The 16,651-nt window shown below is 54.1% G+C and overlaps 1 protein-coding gene across 1 annotated transcript; it reads right to left on the bottom strand.

Moving 5' to 3' along the window:
* Positions 1-3,115: 3,115 nt before the first annotated feature.
* GTF2F1 (general transcription factor IIF subunit 1) lies at positions 3,116-11,503 on the bottom strand. Its single transcript, XM_049789439.1, has 12 exons — positions 11,220-11,503; positions 11,044-11,090; positions 10,354-10,426; positions 7,297-7,490; positions 6,563-6,733; positions 6,236-6,420; positions 5,192-5,345; positions 4,917-5,095; positions 4,425-4,498; positions 3,681-3,819; positions 3,429-3,546; positions 3,116-3,325 (listed from the first exon to the last, which is right to left on the bottom strand). The coding sequence occupies exons 1-12, from the start codon at positions 11,229-11,231 to the stop codon at positions 3,121-3,123; spliced, it is 1,551 nt and encodes a 516-aa protein (XP_049645396.1). The 5' UTR covers positions 11,232-11,503; the 3' UTR covers positions 3,116-3,120.
* Between the last annotated feature and the right edge of the window lie 5,148 nt (positions 11,504-16,651).

The following is a 16,651-nucleotide window of genomic DNA, read 5'->3' as shown; positions in this document are numbered from 1 at the left end:
GGGGGGTGTTCCCAGTGAGATCTTCCACACTGCTAGGGTCAGGTGATGCATGTTGGACATCTAGGATGGGGGCAGGAATTGGGCTGGCAAGGGAGTCCGTGGCCCGGGAATCCTCTGGCCTGCTCTCGCGTGAGGATTAAGTCCTCATGCCCTTGTCTCCGGGCCTGGCTGAGCTTCCTTACAGGAAGAGGGAGAGGCCCTGGGAAGGAGGAAGGAGGGCGTACTGGGGTGTGAGGGGCCTGGAGGCCCACCTGGCAGGGTCTTGTGTTCTGAAGGCACCAGAGCTCCATGTAAGGGTCTTAGGACCTGGGAACAAGAGGGGAAGTTAAGGGACCAGACAGATAATTCAGCAGGGAGGGCATTTGCCTTGCATGCAGCAGACCCAGGTTCCATCCCTGGCATCCCAGAGTCCCCCAAGCACTACCAGGAGTGATTCCTGAGTGCAAAGGTGGGTAAAGTGCTTTGTTTTCATTTGGGGTCATACCCGGTGTTACTCAGGCGTTACTCCTGACTCTGCACACAGGAATCACTGCTGCAGGTGCTGAAGAGATCATATAGGATGCTGGGGATTGAACTCCCCGCTGTACTATATTACTCCAGCCCCAAAGTCATTTGCCTTGCACAGCCAACCTGCGTTTGTTCCCTGGCACCTCATGTGTTTCCTTGAACCCCACCAAGAGTGCCCCTGAACATGAGTGGGAATAAGGTCTGAGCACAACTTCGGTGTGGTCCACTCCTGAAGCCTCATCCCCCACCCTTTCTCCCTAGGTAACTTGACCTTACCTGCAAGACCCCGCCCATTCCTGGGAGGGGTCTTGGAAAAGGTAGATAAGCATTTGACCCAGGGGATTCTGGGCCCTTTTGGCTTTTGGCTGGCTCTCCAGTGCTTCTGGTCTTTGGGCAGCATGGAGGTGAAAGGAAAGATGGCTGAAAGGAATTAAGATGCAGGGTAGCTAAAAATGGCTGAATGCTTGAAAGGTTATGATATAGGCCACACATGTGGTGGATAGGGATGAATAAAGCTGATGCTTCCTGATGCCTGCCTGTGAGTGAGTTCAATACCCGTCGCTTTCCTGGACGGCTTTCCTGCCGGTTGATGGGGGTTGCGGAGCCACATGACCTGGGATGGCAGAGAGAAATCCACCTCCATCCTCCATCCACCACCATAATTAATTCTTTAATACAACACACTCCCACCCCACCCCCCAAAAAAAAGTGAAAATGAGAGGACTTGAGAGATAGACCCATAGAGGGCACTTGCTTTGCATGCAGCTGTCCCAAGTTCAATCCCTGGCACCCCAGAGGGTCCCCCAAGCACTACCAGGACTGATCCCTGAGTGAAGAGCCAGGACTCAGCTCTGAGCACCACCAGGTGTGTCCCCTACCCCTTCCCCTCCAAAAAGTCACATTCCACTGAAGAAAAAAACCATCTCCTAATTGCACCACTGATGAGAGATCCTTAATCCGGGGGTCCCCACAATAGTGGGGTGTCCTGCCAGAACTACAAGCTGCTTCTTTGAGCTCCAGCAGGTCAGCAAGAAGGTGGGACCAGCCCGGACATTCCAATGAATTAGCCACAATCTCAGGCATTCCCCCTGGCTGGGACAGCCAGGGGTACGGGGATTGGGGGTTTCCGGGGGTTGGGGAGTTCCAGGATGTTTCCAGTCTTGGGGACAAGACAGAAAACCCAACATCCTGTCCTGACCCATCGTTCAGATCTAGGACTCCAGAACCACACCCACTGCCCAGTTCCCCTCCCAGAGATAGAACCAGCTGTGAACTTGGGGATTTGAAACTCTCCCCCTCAAGGCCAGAGCCATAGCACATTGGGGAAGGAGTTTGCCTGGCAAGCGGTTGACCCGGGTTCGATCCCGGCATCCCATTCTTGAGCACCAGGAGTAATTCCTGAGTGCAGAGCCAGGAATATCCCCTGAGCACCTCCATATGTGTGCTCCCTAAAACACACACAAAATTAACAAGCCAGAAATCTTCCCCTTCTAGCACATTCCACAATGCCAATTCACAAACAGTGGGGAAGGTGCTTGCCTTGCAAAAGGCCAACCTGGGTTTGATTCCCGACACACTTGAGCACTGCCAGGAATGATTCCTGAGTGCTAGGAGGTAAACCCTGAGAACCGCCAGGTGTGGCCCCAAAACAAATGGGCTAGTAACAGCGCTTTGCACATATCCTAGTTAGGTTCATTTTGTTTCTGCAGTGGAATCCCTAGTGCCCCCATGTGCGTGGTCCTAAAGAACCCAGGGGGGCCACCGTCAGCACTCCTAGTAGTTCAGGACAGCCTCCAGCTGGGATCCCCACAACAGGCTCATGGTCAAGGACATAGAGCAGGGATGAGGCAGGAACTGTCCAAAGAATTTGTCTGCCAAGAGCCTCACCCAGGAATCTGCAGACCAGTGCTCTTGCAGCCTGGCAGAAGCATTGCCCAGGGGTGTCAGGATGTCACCGAGAACCCTGTGTCCTTGGGATCCTCCAAAACCCCAAGACCAGAAGGATAAAAGAGGGTGCAACAGGGCTGTGAGGCACCCAGAGACAACAGTGGTCTGGAGTACTGAAGGGTCCTTCACAGTATGATGCTGGGGAATCCCACGTAACAGTCAGGGTGGGAAGAGGCAGAGTAGAGTGGAGGTAGAGGGGAGGGGGGAGGGGGCCCAGAGGAAGAACGAGAGACATAGGAGAGAGGCCAGAGACCTGGGATTGATCCCTAGGTTCCCCTTAGGAGAGATCCAAGGTGCTGGAGCGACAGCACAGAGGGGTCGGTGTTTGCCTTGCATGGGGCAGCCTCAGGTTCGAGTCCCAGCATCTTGTAGGCTGACTCCTAAGTACAGAGCCAGGAGGAATCTCTGAGCACTGTCATGTATGACCTCCAAACCAAAAATAAATAAATAAATAAAAATGGGGCCCAAGCAATAGCAAAATGATAGGATGTCTGTCTTGCGCACGGCCTATCTGGCTTCGATCCCTGCATCCCATATGGTCTCCTGAGCCTAGGAGAGATTCCTGAGTGCAGAGCCAGGAGTAAGCCCTGAGCTGGATGTGGCACCCAAATCCAAGAACCGAGAAGGTTTGGAAAACAAAGGTTTATTGGAGAGTCAGTGAGGGTGTCACTCCTTGAGGGAAAAGTGCATCTTGTCCCCGATCATCTTGCGCTCGGGGTTGAGGCGCTTGAGGATCTGCGCCAGGACGTTGACTGTCTGCTCGCTGCTCAGCCCCGTCTTCTTGGTCTGGAATTTCTTCAGCAGGTCCTTGGTGGTCATGGGCTTCCGGGTAAGGTAGCGGCGCACGGCGTCCTCTGTCACCTGCACATCCCTGCGGTGGCCGGGGACAGAGCGGTGGGTGGGTGTCCCCCGGATCCCCTCCTCCTTCCCCTGGGTCACCCTCCCATTGGTCCTGCCCTCTGATACCCACTTACCCGCTGCTGGGTGTTGATTTCCCCGACTGAGGCTGCGGGGTGGACTTGCCCGATGGGTTCTGGGCTCCGGCTTCCAGCCTCAGCCGCTTGGCCGTTGGTGTCTCGCTGGTCCTTTTGCCTGTGGGGACAGGATGTCATGGACAACAGGACAAGAGGAACCCCAGGTGGGCCTGGAGCATGCAACAAGCTCAGGGGCAGAGAAGCCCCAACACCCCGCCTCCATGGCCCTGGGGAGCACGCCAAGGGCCCCACCTTGCTCCAGCTTGTTGGCGGCTGCCCTAAGGGTGGACGGCGTGCTGCCTGGCTCGGTGCTGGGCGTCCCCGGCCGGCTATTCCCTCGGGAGCTGCTGCCTGATGGCTTCCGCTCTCTCTTGGGGGGCGTCTTCTTCTTCTGTGGAGGAGTGGGGCAGTGAGAGGAAGTAGAATCCCCTGTTGAATCCCCCACACTGATGCTGTTCCCAAACCACCTAGCAGATGGAACCCAACAAACTGCTCCAGGGATTCTCTTGAGGTGAAAGCTTTAGAGACACCATTATGCCAGAAAAGGAGGACAGTACAAAGAGGGGGCACCATCCCCCCATAACAAAGGATAATCTCAGGCTTGATTCCAGGCCGTCCCTCCTCCCTTTGAGACAAGCACCTATCAACCTTACAGGTCACTATTTGGCCACTGTGTTGCTCCTGAGACATTCCTAAGCCCCAATATCTTTGCTTATCTTCTTCCGGGAGCCTCACTCCCCCATGGCTAGCCTTCTGCTTTGTCCCCGGCACTGCCACCCTGCGTGGATTCCAGCTCCTCCTGCCCTACATAAGCACTGCTGGAATGGACAGCCTGGGACTTGTTTTTTTCCCGGTCACCAGCTTAAGGAATGTCCTTGGTCCAGGTGTGATCACGGGGGACAGAAGCTGGCTGACTGAGTCAACAGCACCCCACTCCCCAAAAACCGCCCCCCCCCACCCGCTCTTTCCAGTGGCCAGGCCCGGCCTCACACTCACCGCCATGAAGAGGGCTGAGGAGGCCTCGCTGTCAATGTCACTCTCCTCAGAACTTTCAGACTCATCGCTGCTGTCTAGAGGGCACGAAGGAAGATGGGGATCAGCACCCCAAGACCATAAAGGCTGAGAGGGGAATCTGGAGCAACCCAGCTTCCTTCAACGTCTCTCTCTCTTTTTTTTTTTTTTTTGGTTTTTGGGTCACACCCAGCAGTGCTCAGGGGTTACTCCTGGCTATCTGCTCAGAAATAGCTCCTGGCAGGCATGGGGGACCATATGGGACATCGGGATTCGAACCAACCACCATTAACGTCTTTTATTGTTTTGGGAGAGGGTGTGTTTTAACACTAAGTGATGCTCTGGGTGACTCCTGGCTCTGCGCTCAGGGATTTCTCTTGGCAATGCTTTGGGGGACCCTGTTTGACGCCAGGGATTGAACCTGCCTTGGCTGCGTGCCAGGCCAGCGCCCTCCCTGCTGTGCTGCTCTGCTCATACCTTTCTTGCGCTTCTTGTCCTGTGGCGTCGGCGCCTTCTTGTCCTCCTCCTCCTCCCGTTCCTCCTCAGGCGCCTTCTCCTCCTCGCTCTCCTCACTGCTCTCACTGTGCTCCCCCACGCCTTTGGGGCCCTCCTCCTGCTGCTGGGCCTTAGCCTTTCCGGGCAGCTCGTCCTCAGAGCTGCTGTATGAGAGGTGCAGGCAGGTGAATGAGAGTGGGTGCCCTGCTGTCCTGCCCACACACACACCCCAGTGCACGCTGTACCCCCAGTCTCACCTGGAGCTGTCCGACATGTAATCCACCTCCTGGCCCTCGAAGTCCCCATCGTCGCTGTCCTCCAGGGCCTCGTCGTCCGACCCCTTCTTCTTCTTCTTTTTCTTGCTGCCCTTGGACTGTGGGGCCTTCTTTGTGGCCTTGGAGGTTCGACCACCTGGGGGAGGAGAAAAGTGGGTTAGGGCCCAAGGGTGTCAGGAAAGCCTCCCTGGCGTCAGCCCTTACTGCCAACCTGGCCAGGATCTGGTCCCCAACCCTCATCCTTTCCTCTTCTCTCCTTTTTGGGGGTGTTTGGTTTTGTTTTTGGACCATACCTAGTAGTGCTCTGGATTGACTCCTAGCTCTGCGGTCAGGGGTCACTGCTAGAAGGGCCCAGGAGACCCTGTGGGATACCAGAGATTGGACCCAAGGCCAGTACCCACCCTCCCTGCTGTGCCCCTGAAATGAGTTTTAGCTCATTCTTTAGGCTCTCAGACTTCAAGTGCTCCCTGAGCTAGTGTCAAAGAAAAGAAAAAATTTTTTTTTGTTTTTTGGGCCACACCTGGTGGTGCTCAGGGGTTATTCCTGGCTCTGAGCTCAAGAATCACTCCTAGCAGATGTGGGGGACCCTAAGGGATGCCGGGGATTAAACCCAGGTATGCTGCATACAAAGTAAATCCCCTCCCATTGTGCTATCGCTCCAGCTCTTCAGAAATTGTTTTTCTTCCCTTTTTTTGCTTTATTTGGGGGCCACACCTGGCAGTGCTCATGACTCTTGGCTCGGCATTCATAGATTACTCCTGGCAGGGCTTGGGGAACCTTATTTATGGGATGCCTGGGATGGAACCCAGACAGCTGCAAGCAAAGCCAATAAATGCTCTCCCTTTGGGGTCCTTCCACTCTGACTCCTCAGGCCTGCCTTTGGAATCAAGCCCCAGGGAAGGCTGTAGCTGCCTGGTCCTGCAGACTCACCTTTCTCCTCCACTCACCCTCTACCCTCCACTCACTGTCCTCCCTGCAGCTTCCCTTCTCCCTCTTCTACATCCTCCTCCTCCTCCCCAAGCTCACCCTCTTCCCCGCTGGCCTCGCTATCCTCTGACGACATCTCCAGGTCGTCCTCTAGGTCATGGATCCGCAGCTCGCTGGGCTTCTTGCGGCCACGCTTCTCCTTCTCCTCCTCCTCCTCGTCCTGGCCCTGGTCCTTGAGGCGCCGCTGTTGCATGATGCTGAAGTGGTTCAGCACCTTGTTCCTCCTGTGGGGAGTTGGGGGGAAAGGGGTCACTGATCCCCCCCCCAAGTTCCCTGGCCCATGGACACTGCCCCACCCTATCAGCTAGGGTATGCTCTGCCCGGAACCAGGATGCTCGCACCCCACCTCACCCCTCGAACTCTCACCGCTCCCACTCCTCCTCTGCCTCCTCGGCCGTGAGCGTGCGGTGGCGGGCGAGCGGCGTGAAGTTGTACCAGTTGTGCACGGGGAAGGCCTCGAAGGCGCCATCGGGGCACTGGGTGAAGATGTAGTAGGACGTGTTCTCCGTCACGCCGCCCTTCTTGATGCCCTTGAACCTGTGGCGCCCACAGCAGTCACAGAGAGGCCCCTAAGGGGTCTCCGGAACACCCCCCATGGGGCCAGCATCCTTGTGGGCCGGACCAAGGGGGCTCAAGCCTCCATGTGGACTCTGCTCCTCCCACTCCTATCAGGATGTGTTTTTTCACTTATTTTTTTTTTTGGCAGGGGGAGGAGGGAGGTAGGAATGAACCCAGCAGTGCTCAGGGTTGACCCCTGGCTCTGTGCTCAGGAGTCGCTCCTGTTGGGCTGAAGGAGATCATATCAAATGTCCAACCCCAGGTTCAATCCCCAGCACCTCACATGGTCCCCTGGGTAATGTCCAGCAGGGAGGAGGGAGAGTCTGCAGGGAGGAGGGTGACTGCGGAAAGAAGGCTAAGCGTGGGGAGGAGGGTGAATGTGCGGAGAAGGGAATGAGCCTGTGGAGGAGGGAGAGTCTTGCCAGGGTAGGTACCAGGAGTGGTCCCTGAGGACCCCTAAATGTGTATCCCCCAAAAGAAAGTATTAGAAAGCTCAGGAGGAAGGACCCCCCAACCCCCCATGAGCCCGCGGGAGCACTCACTTCCGGCCTGCCTTGCCGTTGACTCGGAGCAGCCAGGGCTGGTCCTCGGGCCGAAACTCCTTGAGCACGATGCCATACTTCTTCCTCCGCGCCTCCTCCCGCAGCTTCCTGTTGAACTCACTGCCGGCGCCCGACTCGGGCAGCTCCTCCTCCTGGTAAATCTTCTTGTTGCTCAGGTCTCGCTCCAGCCGGGCCTGGGGAGGCGGACAGCCCAGCCGCTGAGCCAGGGGCCGGCCCTGGCCACTCGCTCCCCGTCTGAGAACGTTTCCCCAGGAAAAGCAGCCTCCCCAGCTCCCTCGAAAAAAGGGGGACGCAGGACGTGGTTGAGTGACCAAGTGCATGCCTTGGATGTGTGAGACCCGGGTTCGGTCCCCGGCATGCCAGTCTCTCCAGCTCTGCCAGGAGTAATCCCTGAGTACCACCAGGCACAGCTCCAAAACCCAAAACAATTTTTGTTGTTGTTTGATTTTGGGTCACACCCGGCAGTGCTCAGGGGTTACTCCTAGCTCTACGCTCAGAAATCGCTCCTGGCAGGCAGGGGGGACTCTATGGGATGCCGGGATTCGAACCACTGTCCTTCTGCGTGCAAGGCAAATGCCCTACCTCTCTGCTATCTCTCCTGCTCCCGAAACAATTATTAACACAAAATCAAAAAGCTAGGCCAATGTGCCAGAGTGATAACACAGCGGGTAGGGCACTTACCTCACATGCAGAGCAGAGTTCTATCCCCAGAATCCCATATGGTCCCCACAGTCTGCCAGAAGTAATTTCTGAGCATAGAGCCAGAAGTAACCCCTGAGCACCGCCAGGTATGGCGCAAAACAAATAAAAAAAAGCCGAGCATGATCAATAGTTCAGCAGGGACTGCACCAGGGAGGACACCTGCCTTGCACAAAGCTAGAGTTTGATCCCAGCATCCCATAGGGTCCCCAAGCACTGCCAGACATGATCCCTGAGCAAAGAGATAGGAGTCAGCCCTGAGCATCACCTCTCTCTCCTTCAAATAAATTAGAAAGCTGCAGAGGACTAGAGAGTGACTACAGTATACAGGTTAATGCACTTGCCTTGCATATGTCAGAACCGGATTCAATCTGTGGTATCATACATGCCCCTCAGGACCACTAGGAGTTACTGCTGAGCACAGAGCCAGGAATAACCCTGAGCACCACTGGGTGTGGCCCAACACCCGTCTTTTCAGGTAAAAGTAAAGAGCTTCAGGTAATAGGTACACTCCCATTTTTTTTGCAAAATAAAAAAGTTTGGGCACTTAGTAATAGTAGGGTGTTTGCCTTGCACACAGCCAATCAGGTAGGATTCCCAGCATCCCATATGGTCTCCTAAGTCCACCAGGAGTGTCTGAATACCACCAGCTGTGGCTCAAAACAAAACAAAGAACCCCCCCCAATGCTTTGTTGGCATAAAATATAGGATGATTAAGCCACAGACACAATTAATATGCATGGCTGGAACAATAGCACAGCAGATAGGTTGTTTGCCTTGTGTGCAGCCAATCTGGGTTGGGTCCTTGGCATTCCCAAATCCCATAGTTTCCCACACTCAATAGGAGAGCTTTTTGAGGGCAGAAGTGATCCAGAGGCATGGACCCCCCACCCCCCCAAAAAAAAAGAATTAGTTGAGGCCAGAGCATTACTGGTCTGGATTCAATCCCCAGCATCCCATTATGGTCCCCTAAACATGTCAGGAGTGTTTTTCTGAGCGTAGAGCCAGGAATAATCCCTGAGCTCCACTAGGTGTGTCCCCCCTCCCCCAGGTGCTAGCCTTGCACACAGCAGATTCTGGTTCCACTCCTGGCACCCTATACCATAGGATCCCTGAGTCAGCCCTGAGCATCAGTGTGTGTGGCCAAACCCTCCCTCCACAACAACCAAAAAGAACTAAAAACAAAAAGTTAAAAATTAGGCCAGAGGGGCCAGAGAGATAGTATGGAGGTAAGGCATTTGCCTTTCATGCAGAAGGACGGTGGTTTGAATCCCGGCATCCCAAATGGTCCCCCCCACCCCCGTGCCTGTCAGGAGCGATTTTCTGAGCATGGAGCCAGGAGTAACCCTGAGCGCTGCCAGGTGTGACCCAAAAACAAAAACAAAACAAAAAAAAAATTGGGCCAGAGCTATAGAGTAGCAGTTTGCCTTGCATGCAGCTGACCCAGGTTGACCAGTTTGCCTTACACGCGGCTGACTGGGTTCAATTTCCAGTGTCCCATATGGTCACGCCCTGCCTCCATGCTATCTCTCTGGCCTAACCAGGAGTGATTTCTTTTTCGTTTTTGTTTTTTTTTTTTGGTTTTTGGGCCACACCCGATGCTCAGAGGTTACTCCTGGCTGTTTGCTCAGAAATAGCTCCTGGCAGGCACGGGGGACCATATGGGACACCGGGATTCGAACCAACCACCTTTTTTTTTTTTTTTTTTGTGGTTTTTGGGTCACACCCGGCAGTGCTCAGGGTTTTTCCTGGCTCTGTGCTCAGAAATTGCTCCTGGCAGGCACGGGGGACCATATGGGACGCCGGGATTCGAACCGATGACCTTCTGCATGAAAGGCAAACGCCTTACCTCCATGCTATCTCTCCGGCCCCGAACCAACCACCTTTGGTCCTGGATCGGCTGCTTACAAGGCAAACGCCACTGTGCTATCTCTCCGGGGCCCAGGAGTGATTTCTGAGTGCAGAGCGAGGAGTAATCCCTGATCATCACTGGGTGTGGCCCAAAACCCAACAAAAAATTTTTTTTAATTAAAAATTAACCAAAACACGGGACCAGAAAGATAGCACAGCAGTAGGGCATTTGCTTTGCAGGCAGCTAACCCAGGATGAAAGGTGTTCGAATCCCAGCATCCCATATAATCCCCCGAGCCTGCCAGGAGCGATTTCTGAGCTCAGAGCCAGCAGTAATCCCTAAGTACCACTGGATGTGACCCAAAAACCAAAACCAAAAACAAACAAAAAAAAATCAACCAAAACAGAATGATGCTATTCCAATAACTGTTCTAACCACTACTACTACCAAGATGAAAGTCTCACACTTCCGAGAATGGGATTTACCTGATTCCAAGTGGCCAGGTTGACTTTATCGGCTGCATTGAAGGCCATAATGTTGTACTTTTTGGTGGTATTTCTGGAGCAGAGAATAAAGAAGCAATGCTCAGTGCTCAATCCTGCCTTCTCCAGACCCTCCCGGTGGCCCAGCTCTTTGTTCTGGGCTGGAGCTGGAGGCGTCTTCATTAAGAGACCCCAGAGAGATTGCCGAGGTGTTGAGGAAGCCGGGTTTCAGGTCCTCCCCAGATGACCCCAGGAAGGAGCCCGAGATTGGGGAAGGGGGCACCCCGTCTGTAAGTAGATAATGGGGGTGTGTGATGGTGTGTGTGTAGACATTAGCTCTGGGATTTGCAGATCAACAAGAACCCAGATGGGAAGGCAGAGTCTCGGATGGAAAAGGCTTGCCTGGCAGAGGGAACTGCCCTCGATCAGTGTTTGCGCCTTCATTCATTCATTCACTCACTCACTCAATCATTCATTCCATTCAGAATTAAAAAAACCTGGACACATCTGTAAGAAGCATTTTGTCCTTGTCATTTCTTTTATGGGGCATCAAAGGGTCAGGTGAGGGGAAGCAGTGAGGATGACATTCTATAAAGTTCCCCCCTCCCAGCATCGCCAGAAGTGCTCCCTGAAACCCTGTGGGTGCCACCCAAACCCCCCAAAGAAATAAATGAAATAATATGGGGGACTTACTTGGGAACTCGAACAACATACTCGGTGACATTCTGGCTGCCGGGGCCCTACGGGGAAAGGGGAAAGGATGCGGGGTGGTGATGGGGGCCGGAGGGTGGGTGGCGGGGATGGGGATGGATGGATGCGGGGTGGGACCGGGATGTGGCCCGCAGCCCCGCTCCCCGCCTGGAACTCACCAGGGCCGCCATGGAGGCCTCCTCTTTGGTCCTTTTGTTTGTCTGTTTGTCCACGATCCTCGCAGGATAAACGTCCCCGCCCTGGTCCCCTAAAAAAAAGCGGGGTCAGGTCAACATGGAGGCCCCCTTAGGCCGAGCGAGGAGCCGATCGTGCCGATCGCCCAGCAAACTCCCCCGAAGTGGCAGCAGCCACCGAAGTGCGCCTGCGCCACCTCCCTTCCTCCCTCCCCAAGCCGGAAGCGAGCGACCCACGTGACTCTCGCTTGGGACCACCCACCACTTCCGGCCGCGTCCCAGCTTTGCAAGCCCCGGTAGCCAGACACCCCCCCCCCCCCGCACCGATATATATAGCGCCGGCCGGCCAATCAAAACGCAGGCCCATGACGTCACGCTACTTCCGGTACGGGACCGCGAGGCTTTATGGGACTGGGGGCGGGGCCACAGGGCTGTTCTCGCGCTTGCCGGAAGTCGGCCCGGGGAGGTCGCGTCGCCATGGCAACCAGGGCCCGTTCGGTCCAGGGCTCTCCATGCACCCCGAATCTTTTTAGGGTTTTGTTTTTTTTTAGCCTTTGTTTTTCTCTCTCAGTGTTAGGGGAGCTCTTAGTCCCATTAAATGAGCAGACAGGAAGGCCCTAGTGTCGTGGAGCCGGGCCAAACGGGGTCGAGGCCCGGATGGGGGTGGCGCGGGTTCGAGCCCCAAGGCCGCTGCGGGCATGGGGTCAGTTCGGGTCCACGCTAAATCACAAGGGCGGGTGTCTGAGCCAGAGGGAGGAGGGTAACCTGGCAAGGAAGCCCAGCTCACTGGGTGGGGGTGGACCGAAATTTGGGAATCCAGGGGCAGGAGGAAGAAAAAGGTTCCCCGCCCCCCATTTACCCTAAATCCAGTCCCTTTGCATTGCTCCCCCCATCCTAGGTACTCATTTAACTGGACATGCTCCTGGATTAGCTTTTTCTCCATCCATTCATTCATTCATTCATTCATTCATTCATCTTCTCATCTGCACTGGCTTCAGAGACTGAGAGGGACTGTTGTGCTAGAAACCAATGAGCACGTAATGCAGGACAAAAGCTCTGCAAGTGAGATCCAGGAGATCCCCACCAGGAAAAGAGAAAGTCAGCTCTGAAGATGTAGGGAGAATTTAAGCAGGGTTCTGCAAAATGCAGAGGAGTTGGCTAAGCAAAGGGGGGAGGGAGGCAGGCAGGGATGCAAAGGCACCACAATAAAACAAACAAAACAACAAAAACAAGGGGCCAGAGAGATAGCACAGCAGTAGGGCGTTTGCCTTAGATGCAGAAGGACAGTGGTTCGAATCCAGGCATCCCCCGAGCCTGCCAGGAGTGATTTCTGAGTACAGAGCCAAGATTAACTCCTGACTGCTGCCAGGTGTGACCCAAAACCAAAAACAACAACAACAAAACTCCACAAAAAACAAAAGGCACCAAAGACATGGAAAGGATCTTGGGAAAAGATCTTGGAATAGGATCTCATTCCCCCTGATGACTCTGGTAGCCTGAGGCCATGCGCTACCACTCTGCCCCTCAATGCCAGGACTTGGGAAATCAGTTTGCCAGGTCAGCAGAGCCTGGCTGTAGAATCAAACACGTTCACCAGAGCGATGCTTACCCTGGTCCTGGAAGAAAGAGCATTTGGAAACAGGAAGTAAAGAAGTGGGGAGGGCAGAGATCATGAGTGCTACAGAAGCTGGGTGAGAGGAAGGAAAGGAAGAAGAATCAGGAGTGAGGGCAATGGACAGTTTCTGTTGACTATCCAGGTAGGGGCTGGAGTGGTAGCACAGCAGGACGGGTGTTTGCCTTGCATGCAGCCCACCCAGGTTCAGTCCCCGGCATGCCATAGGGTCTCCTGAGCACCACCAGGAATAATTGTTTTTCTTTTGTGGGGGCACACCTGGCAATACTCAGAGGTTACTTCTGGCTCTACACTCAGAAAGTGCTCCTGACAGGCTCAGGGGACCATATGAGATGTCAGGGATCAAACCTGGGTCAGCAACATGCAAGGCAAATGCCCAGGAGTAATTTCTAAGTACAGAGCAAGGAGTAAGCTCTGAGCACCATCGGGTAGGCCCCCCCCCCGCCTAAAAAAACAAGCAAGCAAACAAACAAAACCCAACAAGTTAAAAACTACAAAAATAGGGCCCGGAGAGATAGCACAGTGGCGTTTGCCTTGCAAGCAGCCGACCCAGGACCAAAGGTGGTTGGTTCGAATCCCGGTGTCCCATATGGTCCCCCGTGCCTGCCAGGAGCTATTTCTGAGCAGACAGCCAGGAGTCACCCCTGAGCACTGCCGGGTGTGGCGCAAAAACCAAATAAAATAAAATAAAATAAATAAAAAATAAAAACTAGGGGCCGGGCGGTGGCGCTAAAGGTAAGGCGCCTGCCTTACCTGAGCTAGCCTCGGACGGACCGCGGTTCGATCCCCCGGCGTCCCATATGGTCCCCCCAAGCCAGGAGCAACTTCTGAGCGCATAGCCAGGAGTAACCCCTGAGCGTCACCGGGTGTGGCCCCAAAACCAAAAATAAATAAATAAATAAATAAATAAATAAAAACTACAAAAATATCCAGGGCACTATATTTCTTACTATCCACAAAGGACTTGGATGTCACATTCACATCACCACCCCCCAGCCATCCTCAGCACCCCCAGAATAGGCTGCTTGGGTAATGCACCTAGGGCCTGAGCATGCAAACCTCCAGACACCAGCACACTTAAATTTAGTATCACCCCAATCAAATGAAGCTCCAGACAATCACAACAGAGCCCACTGTCACCATCTCTCGGGCCCTTTTGGCTCCTCACTCCCCCTCCAATCTTTGCCTTCTCTTCTTCCTCCCCTGCAGAAGTCCTCAAATTGGCCGTCATCATCTTTGAGATGAGCTGCTGTGGCTCTGGAAGAGGAACCCAGTGCTAAATGACGGCCATCAAGCATGGTTTCTCCCGTGTGGAGCTGGGCCAATTACTGAGGCAGGAGGCTCAGCAGAGCACCAAGTGTGGCCAGATCTGAAACATTCTGCTGCAGGGACTGCCTGTGCCCACCAGAAGTGCTTCCGGGTGGGTGCGTGGGCAGGAGGAAGGAGAGGGCCCTGCCAGGGCCAGACATGCCAGAAAGGCTTCTGCCTTGCCAGCTTGACCCTTGGTGTCTTCATCCATGAAATAGGATCTGCTGGAGTCCCAGGACAGCAGGGAGAGTACTTGCCTCTTCTTGCCTTACCTTTGCCTTGCACCAGTGGACTCAGGTTCCATCCTCAGCATCCCAGAGGGTCCCCTAACCACAGCCAAGAGTGATCTCTGAGCACAGAGAAAGGAGTCAGCCCTGAGCACTCCTGGGTGTGGTTCAGAAAATAAGCTGCCCCCCCAAAAAAGCGCTGGCCTTCAGGGAGATGCTGAAAGGTCAAGAGCACTGGTTTCACATACAAAGGGCTTGGGTTCAAGCCCTCACTTTCATGGTGTTACTGTCAGTCCATAGTAACTGGGGTTTATCCCAGATTGTAGTACAAATAAAAAATCATATTTAGCTGAAAGCTGTGGATTGAGGCCACCAATCACATCCTCCCTGCCTGCTGTATATTCTGTGGCTCCCCCTGTTCCCATTTCTTACTTTTTCTTTTTTTGCTTTGTCTTGGTGGTGTGTAGCAAGTCAGCCCCTAAAGAGGTTGACTGATGGTGGGATGGAGGATGAGGCCTTTTTCTTCCAGCTCGGAGCACGCGTCTGCCACCCTGTCTAACCCACGGTTCTGAGGTGAAACGGCGGGTAAACAGCTCGCAGACAGTAAGGCTCGTGGAAATATTTGCTTTATTCGGAGGACAAAACTGAAGTCCAAAGACTCAGCTTCAGTTCCAGCCAAAAAGCCTCGGCCTTCCACAGACCCTTGTTTTTATACCCCAGAGTCAGGTACCACCCAATGGTGGGATCAGATACCAACCAATGGTGGAAGCAGAATCAGGTCCTACCCTAGGGTGGGGGCAGAATGCCAGGTCACACCCTAGGGTAGGGCACAATCACCAATCAGTTTAGTGTGAGTAACATAGTAATCCCCCAAAATATTTACATACACAACAGTGGTGCTCAGGGATCACTCCTGGCAATGCACAGTGGACCCTATGGGGTCCAGGGAATCAAACCCAGGTCATCCACATGCAAGACTGATGCCCTCCCTGCAGCCCCAAGGCAGGACAATGTGCCCTCAAATTCAGCTAGTCTGGACAGAGCAAAAAAGAGTTTGAGCAGCCTGGGGAAGAGGGGAATGAGTTGCTCTCTGGACCTCCAAAACACTACGCATGTCCCTATTTCCTTCTCAGGGCTTCATCCTGGACTCGATCAATGACTACACGCTGTGTTGTCCTGTGAGTCCCGGTTTCCTCATCGACAGCTTCCCCAGAACCTGAAACAAGCCAGGGAATTTCAATGCCTGGCCTGGGAGTCCCCCCACCCTGCAACCGCCATATTTTATGTTTTGTTGCTGTTGTTGTTATTTGCCTTATTTTGGTTTGGGGCCACACCCGGTGATACTCAGGGCTCCTTTCCTGGCTTTGCACTCAGGAGCCACTCCTGGCAGTGCTCAAGGGACCCTATGGGAGGCCAGGAGCTGGGGTAATCAAATCCAAGTCGACCACATGCAAGTGCCCTCCCTGCTGTACTATAGCTCCAGCCCTGCACAGCACCCACTTTCATGCCCTAAAGGAAGAAGGGGGGTTCCTAGAGGGAGCTGCCAGTCAAGTGGCTGGAAGCTTCTAGAACTTGACTGAATTGCTGGAGAATTGCCCTGAGGGCTGGGAGGAAGCTTGTCACTTTTTTGTGCTCAGTGCTGACTCCCAGTTCTGTGCTCGGAGATCACACTCTTGGGGCTGCTTGAGGGACCCTCTGGGGTGCTGGGAATGAAACCCAGGTGGGTGGGTTTTGTGCAAGGCCAGCACTGCTGCCCTCTCCCTTGGTGTCCTTTATCCATCGGTGGCTGACCAGGCACTGTGGGAGATGCACTCGCTGATTTCCGGACTCTTGCAAACCGCCCGACTTGGCAGTGCTCTGGGCCTGCACATCCCCATGGCAACAGCGGCCTGAACCCAGGCTGGAACCTTTCAAGAGCTAGGAGGCATGCTTATGCACACGGCACCCAGTGAGCTCACATCTTCTGGAATGTTCCAGGTGCTTGCAGCTAGCATCCTCTGCCAAGGAGGGATGGGAAAATGGGTGTGGGGTCGCAGAAATTCAGAGCAGCGCTAAAACCTTGGTAAATTGACCACAGTCTTTAATCTTATTAATTTTTTAATGCAGATGTGTGGAGGTCTCACCCTTTAGTGCTCAGGGATCACTTTTGTTGTGGCTCATAAGACCTTACGCAGTGCCAGGGATCGAACCCAGGTTTTGCTAATCCCTGTGCCATCTCTGTGGCCCAGGCCCAGGTTTTAAGCCCCAAT

This window comes from Suncus etruscus, chromosome 15 (assembly GCF_024139225.1).
Source record: "Suncus etruscus isolate mSunEtr1 chromosome 15, mSunEtr1.pri.cur, whole genome shotgun sequence".
Classification (NCBI taxonomy): Eukaryota; Metazoa; Chordata; class Mammalia; order Eulipotyphla; family Soricidae; genus Suncus; species Suncus etruscus.
The sequence above is the reverse complement of the archived record's forward strand: the minus strand, read 5'-3'. Positions and strand labels throughout refer to the sequence as shown.

Bases quoted from the DNA above. Each gene is read 5' to 3' on its own strand.
- GTF2F1 (XM_049789439.1), bottom strand. The intron at 6,421-6,562 runs GTGAGAGTTCGA...AACTCCCCACAG, and splicing joins GCAGAGGAGGAGTGGGAGCG to GAGGAACAAGGTGCTGAACC. The intron at 3,547-3,680 runs GTGGGGCCCTTG...CTGTCCCCACAG, and splicing joins CGCCAACAAGCTGGAGCAAG to GCAAAAGGACCAGCGAGACA.